Source organism: Dioscorea cayenensis, chromosome 7 (genome assembly GCF_009730915.1).
Source record: "Dioscorea cayenensis subsp. rotundata cultivar TDr96_F1 chromosome 7, TDr96_F1_v2_PseudoChromosome.rev07_lg8_w22 25.fasta, whole genome shotgun sequence".
NCBI lineage: Eukaryota > Viridiplantae > Streptophyta > Magnoliopsida > Dioscoreales > Dioscoreaceae > Dioscorea > Dioscorea cayenensis.
In genome coordinates this window covers 21,382,357-21,391,290 of record NC_052477.1, presented here as the reverse complement: position 1 = coordinate 21,391,290, position 8,934 = coordinate 21,382,357, and the positions used below count along the sequence as shown (strand labels likewise).

The 8,934-nt window shown below is 31.6% G+C and overlaps 1 protein-coding gene across 1 annotated transcript; it reads right to left on the bottom strand.

Annotated features, from left to right (window-relative positions):
* Positions 1–7,247: 7,247 nt before the first annotated feature.
* LOC120265750 (protein ALP1-like) lies at positions 7,248–8,621 on the bottom strand. The gene is made up of 3 exons (XM_039273713.1): positions 8,270–8,621; positions 7,962–8,187; positions 7,248–7,862 (listed from the first exon to the last, which is right to left on the bottom strand). Exons 1-3 carry the CDS (start codon positions 8,555–8,557, stop codon positions 7,414–7,416), a joined length of 963 nt encoding a protein of 320 aa, XP_039129647.1. The 5' UTR covers positions 8,558–8,621; the 3' UTR covers positions 7,248–7,413.
* Between the last annotated feature and the right edge of the window lie 313 nt (positions 8,622–8,934).

Here is an 8,934-nt window from a genome sequence, read left to right as displayed (position 1 = left end):
AAGTCGTCCAACAGAATGCTCAAAAATGACTCATATATATTCATTCTAATCTTCATTAAGCGTATTATTAAATATAATTTTATTATCAAATCTTTCTGTATTGAAAAAAATACGCACCGACACCTATTGGGAGAAATATATTTTTTTTAATAAAACTTTCATCATTTACAAACGTTTGTAGATACAATATGCCAACGGTCTTGACAATAGTATCCTTAGTGTAGAGAAATTTTCATCCAAACTGCACTATGAGATCGATAGTATTACTGTGAGATGAATAATACCCTTCCGCTGGGCTGTCACATTTTAAAAGCCCGCGATGTCTCACTGTCATCAGCCTTGCTATAATATTAATCGCACCTTTACCCTGCTTTTAATTTACAATGTGTCGCATGTCATAATAAATCCACTGATTAGCTTCTTTACTAATAAAATGTCTCAATTTTCCAGCTAACGCACTCTAATATTGTTTTCTGTGCTTTGTATTCTAACAAATGAATCATTCATGAAACTATGTCTACGAATACAGGGTATTTTTATGGGTTTTAAATGGTAGTTTTGAGATATGTAACTATAAAGTATTCTAAGTACGCAATCGATTTTAATCGATAATCGGTATGAATTAAGTAAAGTTGACAACTAAAAACAAGGAGTAATCAGAAAACAAATTGAATAGATGCTTTGAATCGTTCGATCATGATCGTTCTTGTAACTCAATTAATCACAATCATCCAACTCTATTTTTACTAGTATGAACAAATCTTTAAAAAACGAATAAGCTATCCACTCACCCATTTTTGTTGATTGTATGTAGTTTGCATTTTATTATGAGTACTGTTACTATATTAGATTGTGTCTATCTTTTTACCCTTTAATTTTGACAGCCCACAGATGTCTGCAGTTGATGTATAATGATATATATATATATAGATGCTAAAGGGTGTTAAAAATTGTACTTATTTATGCATTTATGTATTTGTTTATTGGTTTGTTTAATTAAGATTCCAAGCCACGTAACCAAAGATAAGTAACCTTGTGGTATATGGCTTAGGTACAAAGATGAAAAGGACATTAGTGGGGAGATGAAATTAGTGGGACTGTGAAAAAGCGTAGCCATTACTGTCTGAGTGATGCCAAAAGTGCTTCTTAATAGTGTTTAGATTGATGGACGCCTTTTTACTTTTTACTCAGTTATCTGAATTTTTAGTCAGACAGCACATTATGTCCGCCGCTAAAAATCCAACTATTCTCTACCTTTTATAATTGATTTGATTTGAACAAAATCTCACCATTCATTCATGCTTTCTCTTTTCCTCAATTATATTAAACACACACATATATATATATATATATACATGTATACAAAAGAAATATAATATATATTTTTTTTAAAAAAAATATTTATTAAAACAAGTTTCAAAAATAATTCTTGTGTAAATGATTTTCTCTGAACATGTTAAAATAGTTTTTATTTAGGCGGAAATCTCAATTATACACACATTATGAGTTTTTAATTTTTGAAATCTATCTAAATATTGGAATTAAGTCAATAAATAATTAATTTGTTAAATAAGTGGTTTCTATCGAAAAGCAATAAAAAAGACAATCTAAATATAAGAATTATATTTAGATTTCCATTGAAAAGAAATAAAAAAGATAATCTAAACAAGTTAAAGGCACCTTATAAATTTCTTATATTAATTGTGCCATTTCCAATTTTATTTTATAAGAATTATTGATCAATATAAATTCATTAAAATTATAATTAGAGTTAGATTTTTCTTTTTCGGTCACACGGAGAAGATTGAGTTAGATGATGTGATTTACTTTGTTTTATAACTTTATTAAATTTCGGTGGATGAATACTTGGCATGAGGGAATATATTACTTGTAAATCAGAACTGGGGGCATCTTTTTAACGTTTTTTAAAGATTACATCAGAAGATGGAGAGGGACTGGAGACAAAAAGAACCCTGCCATTATATAAAAAGATAAAAAAATAAAGTTTAAAGCATAATTCCAAGTAAATTAATGAAGATCTTGTCCTTTTATCAAAAACACAACTGGAAAGTGTCCTTATGAAAGCAAAATTAAAATTAAATAATAAATAAAATAAAATAAGAAAGAATGCAATAGAATTAAGTTTTAGAAAATCAATTAGAAAATTTTGCTTTGATCCAATTTTGAACGACCAATAAAAACTTTTTATTTTGAGTTTGCTCCAAAGGAAGAAATTTTTTTTGGAGAAATATAAGAGGCATAATAAAAACTAAATAGGGAAAGTTGAATAAAACATTTATCGTAGGATCACCCTCTAAAGCTCATCATACAACTTTAATTGAATATGGCTTTCCATAAAATGTTATATCTAAATTATTATTTATAAGATCAAGTATGGAATTATGTTTATTCATCTTAAATCGAATATTTTTTTTTTTTATTTTTTCTTCTTAAGATTGGAAATTCTGTAGTTCATATATCAATACGATCAAGTTTTTTGGGATTTCAAAATAGTTAAAGAAGTGCTGCTAATCATTGCTATTTAACTCAGATCTATTCTAGAAAAATTGGAGATAAGTGGATAGTTTGTCGACATGAACAAAAATAAAGAAAAGAATGAAAAGTAAATAAATAAATCACAGATTTATTGAAAAGTAACATGTGATCTAGAATAAGAAACTCTCTCACCAGGTGGTGAGGAGAAACAAAATACCACAAAGAAAATAAAAGCAAGGATAAAAATCTAAGAAGACGAAAGACACCACGGGCATCTCAGTCCTGCCTAGAAAGTCAAAGAAAAAAACTTTGAAATGATTTCAATATTGAACTTTGTTTAAAAAAAAAAATAAAAAAAAAGAGTCATTAATGATAGGTCTGATGCATATACTTTCTATAAAAAAAAAGCAGGGATGATTATATCAAATTTTGGGGACACCTCTAATATTAGTTTGTTAGACATAAGGATATTATTATCAATAAATTAGATTTTTCTTTAATTGGACACTAAATAGAAAAAACTTCATAATCATCAAGTACCATCCGGTTAAAGTCAATCTAAATTGAGTTATTCTATAATTTTTGAAGAACAAGGACAAGCACCCCTCATTTAAGAGATTGTCAAAAGAATAGGCAGGTATGAAAGTACACTAATTACAGTGTCTTATAGACTTCTTAGGAAAATCCCCATACCTGCAACTCTAGAGGGTAAAACATTGTTTTTCCCACAGGGGATTCACACTAGTCCGTGAACAATACTGATAAACAATATTAGACCCAAGTATATAAGAATAATATTGTCGGGGAAAGGATTTAAACCCTTGCCCTTCCCCTCAGTACTCCTGTGTTATACCATTGGACTTTTTAATGGTATACATGCAACTCTATAGAGTAAAACCATTGTTTTTCCCACAGGGGATTCACATTGGTCCGTGAACAATACTGATAAACAATATTAGACCCAAGTATATAAGAATTATACTGTCGGGTGAAGGATTTAAACCCTTGCCCTCCCCTTAGTACTCCTGTGTCATACCATTGGACTTTTCAATGGTATGCGAAGTATTAGAAATAGAAAATTACATATATATAAGAATACAACCAAGTGGAACAAGGTAGTTGATTGGGTCAATTCCGATTTTCACCTATAATAATTCCTATAGTGACAAATAATAAAATTATTACATAATATATATATATATATATATTTTTCCCCCCAATTTTTTTTCTTCCAATTGTAGGATGACCACAAAGTTTTAGTGTGGTTTTTCTAATAATGGGACTCTTCCTCCGTTGCCCTATGATGATGCTTATAAGGTTCATATTTACTCCTCTTACTATAAGGAAAGTAAACACTAAGGCCCCGTTTGGATCACGGAATGGGAATGGGAGTGGGAATAGAAATTGGAATGGTAATGGTAATGGGAATGGTAATGGTAATGAAAAAGTTGTTTGGTTGGAAGGAATAAATATTGGGAATAGAGAAAGTGGTATAAAGAATTGAATGTAAAATTACTTTAATGCCCTCAACCAAAACAATAATAATATTTTATATATAAATTGACTACATATAAATAAATATTTATATCTTATAATTGTGCTAATTAATTATTTAGAAAAAATAATTTATTTTTTTATCATTATCCACTTTAATTATTATAATTAATTATTTTTACATAATTATTATTGTTTAAATTATTTTTATAATGTTATCTATGAATATTTAAAATTATTATTTCATTTTAACCACGTTTATTTTCACAACTATTGCTCATATGAAATTATTAATATAATTAAATATTTTATATGTAATAGATAGGATGGATATCACTCCCATAGCTCCTAAATGGGACTTTGGCTTTGGCATGAGAAAACCTTGACAATTGTACATATATTCTTATATATCAGTACATCTGTGAATGGAGAAAAATAAACACATTATGTAACAATAACCAATACCCCACAATAGCAACTTACCATAGTACAAAATATCATAATACAACTCCATGACCTAGTAGTCATAAAACAATACATCACTAATACCATAGTACTAACGAAGTCCATAATCGAAAAGTCCACATAAGCCAAGTACCAACTAAGTCCATAATCAAAAGACCACAACCACACAATCACCAAAACCTAAAACATGTATACAAATGTGAGCTTACATGTTAGGTGGATGAAATGACATTCTCGCTAAAATCAAACGACAAAAAGCGAAGCTTCTTGTCATTTGGCAAGTCCCAAAAACATGTCGAGTTCATTTTCATCTTTTTCGCAAAAAAATTGTATTACAACTAGTGCATCATCCTCCGATAAACCATCAATGTTGAAGACGACTTCATTTAGCAATCTTTTCCTTTCCTCAAACTCTTTCTTCTTTTCATCAGCCTCTTTGCGGGACGCTTCCATGAGAGCAACAGTCTCAGCGTTCCGAACCGCGCAATCTGCTATCGCCTTAAGTCCTGGCCCAACTACCTCCACGAATTGCGCTATTTTTTCAGAAATTACCTCGAGCGATGTGTCATTGGCAAGACCCTTTTTTTTCGGCGTTTAGATGTTGAGGACGCATTATTTTCTGAAGTCATGGGTGATGAGGGATCAATAGGTTCTTGCATGAATGCAAAAAAATCATCGCTTGGAAGTTGAGATGGGCCTGTATTCTCCTCAAAACTAGTGTTTTCATGCATATACTGAGTTGCATCATCTCCCAAATCACCTCTTGCATTACCATGAGCTCGATCTTTTGTGAAGACCGGAGCAAGTTCATTGAAAAAGGGAAAAGATTTCCCATAAAGGCCGGCAGCTTCTTTGTGATTCTACATGATAATAATTAAGAAAGTTAACATCAAAAAGCAACAAATAAAGACCTTTTAGTTAATATGAAATTTAATTATAATTACCTTGACATACTCGTCATATGAGCTTTTTCTCACACTCAATTGTGCTATTTTCATGGTTCCAAACAAAGCCACTTATGCATAGAAGATCGGCAATAGCTGTAGTCTGTCTCCTTAACAATTTCACTCGAGACTCAATGTTTGGCATGGCCTTCAGTGTAGTTCGTGGAATCTTTGCCTTAATCATTCTCTCCAACTGAAATAAGTACCCATTCCGAAATCCATTCTCACTCCGCCACATAGCATCTATGGATAACTCAACTAAGGCTTCAATTAGGGCCTTATCTTCCTCAATAGTCCAATAATGTTTGTTTTGTCCCCTTCCCCTATGTTGAGATTCTCCAGTATCCATTCTTGAAAAACCTGAAAACAATAAGTCAGGAAATACCCACCGTATACATATGGGATATAACTAAGTCAGGAAATCTTATATTGACATCTTACATACAACAAATGAGAAATGCTAGTTTATAGTAGTGTACAAGCCACATATATATTAGTTGTCAACAGTTGGCTAAAAATTGACTAGTGGGAAAGGAAAAAAAGGCAACATGTAATCATTTTATTTTTTCTGATCAACAAGAGAAGTTACTTTTACTCTACAACCAAGATAAAAAAAAATTAATATATACAAGAACAAAAACAAGAATATACTAATTCAACATTCCACTAATGGACAGTAATCATCTTTCTGACAAGCTAGCTGGAATTATCCCAACACCTCAGAGTTGAAGACTTCTTTGTGAGTTGTAAAATGAGATAAATAATTGATGTGCATAAACAAGAGACAAGCCCATTGATTCTAGTCAACAACCACATACAAAATATCAACCATGGGATATTATAATTACTGAATCATCAAGCGCACCAATTTTTAATATATTGAAACCATAAAGATAAGGACTTCAGCAATGATGTGCAGATTGGTAGTAAGTATGTTCAATTGCATTAAAAAAAGGTCCATCTTTCCACCATTACTCAACCGACACAAGCAAAGGGATACCTTTTCGTTTTCCTCTGTAGATTAGGGTTTCAGTATTGGGAAGTGATGCTTTGTCTCCACAATAATGATGGTTTTTGTCTTCTAATCACTATGACATATAAGATAAGTATCTGGAATCTGCAAGTCAGATTACAATGCATCATCAGTACATAAAAATAAAGTACAGAAATAGGTCCTAAAAATTTAAACACATTATACCGTTTCACTTACTAGCCATTTAAGTTATATGCACAAATCTTCTTTTAGCTCATGCTCAAAGCATAAATTACTAAATCCAACAAAAAAAAATGGCAGGCCATCAAGAAAAATGGCATGTTCCAAATTAAAAAAAAAATAATGAATTTAACCAACAACAAAAAGGTTTCACCAACATTTATAAAAGAAAAAAAATACAACATCAAAAAGGTTTCACCAACATCTATAAAGAAAAAAAATACAAGGAAAAAAATACAACATCAAAAAGGTTTCAAATTTACACGTGAAATGCAAATAATAAATTTCAAATTTATACCTCCTTTGAATTTACTTTGATATTTACACTAGGGAACAAAACCCAATACCCATTGTTCATGTCATCTTCTCCTCATCAGGAAAAACTGAAGAGGATATTAAAACATAATCATCTTAAAATTTTAACTAAACATGACTATGATATCCAAATTAGCTAGATACACAAGATTTGATCACAATTAAGGGCATTGATCTAAAAAGACTTCAGACGAAAATTTAATTTATACAATGCTTAAGCTTCAAGGCCCTGAGAATATGTGACTTTTAAGAAGAAAATTCAGTCAAGTTAACATTAACTCAATCACAGAAGATAACATTCAGACAAGTTAACCTTTGCTTTCTTCTTCAATACATACAGACAAATTATCAGTACAAACACCACAAACACGACATAGAAAAGCTGTGAATTACACATACATAGATAATAATTATCGAAAATCAATTACTAGAAAGATCACCACATCACAAGTTTAGTTTTGAGTACATATATATTAAATATCAAAATCAAGTTGATCGCCATGTATTAAACATGTCCACTGCCATGTCATTCCTAAATTGGGTCCATTCATCTGTTGGATCAACAGCTGTGATGTTGTCAACATCATCTTCTGTGTTTTCCCCTAACATTAAATTATCGATTTCAGATTCCGCAGGGTCTTCTTCCATCTCTTTCCGAATGAAGTTGTGTAATAAGCAACATGCATTAATTATGCGCCTTTGAGTTGCTATATTGTAGAAGCTTGGACTCGCAAGGATTTTCCATCGAATTTTTAGAAGACCAAAAGTTCTCTCTATTACATTTCTCGCACTAGCATGTTTCATATTAAAAAACTCTTGAGCCGTGCGAGGTTGACGTCCATCTGCCCAAGAACTCAAATGATAACGTTGCCCTCGAAAAGGTGCAAGAAATCCAGGGCAATTTGCATAGCCAGAATCAACCAAATAGTAAAAACCTAACATACAATTGAGTACATGTCATTAGCTAATGGTTTAAGGAACCATTTGGTTATTAATAATAAATTAGAAAAGTATTGAGAGTAAATTTTATTTACCATTTGGAACCTTCAATCCATTAGGTTTTGTAACCGCATCTCTAAGAACTCGACCATCATGCGCCGAGCCCTCCCAACCAGATAAGACATATATGAATTGCATATCTTGGCTACAAACAGCGAGTACATTAGTGGTGATTTCTGATTTTCTTGTTCTATATCTTGGTCGATCAGCTTTAGGCACATTTACTTTGATATGTGTTCCATCTAGTGCTCCAAGGCAATTCTACGTTGGGAACAAAAAGGTTATTACTTACTAACCATTGCTATGATTATTTCATTAAAAACATGTGGGTTTGAATTATTACCTTGAACCATTTCCACCGAAAATCAATTGAATCCTCGAGGACAGGTTCTGGTTTCTTTAATAACACTTTATGACAAAGAGTGATAGCCTTTAAAACGGCATGGAAATGCCGACTAACTGTTTCGGCAGATCGGACGAAATCAAACTTAATTACCCTATTCTTGACATGGTGTGCCACAATATTCAAAAACATTGCGATCATCTCCTCAACCAAAACATTTCTTGTACCACGCAAACCACCGGTAATGGTTAGCAATTGGCATAAACTATGGAAACATTGGCGATCCATGCGTAGTTTATCAATACACTGAATATCGCTTTCGTATACCAGTCGACGAAAGTATTCATATTGTTTGCGGCGCCTAACAGATGTCGTCTCAATCTCGTGTTGGACCATACTATTTTGTATAGTGCTCTGCTTTATTGCATATGCGGCAATCATGACATTCAGTAGGAAAATATAACATATGGACATAAAATAATATAGTCTGAGTTCTTCCATATTGTCCATATTGTCCATATGAGTCCTTCTATATTGTCCAAATAAAAAAAAACATAATAAGATTATGAGAAAATGTACAAAGACATGAAGCACATTCACTAGTACTTATGATTTTATTAGTTAAAGTAATTAATATCTTCATTGATAAGCTTCAGTATCCATCA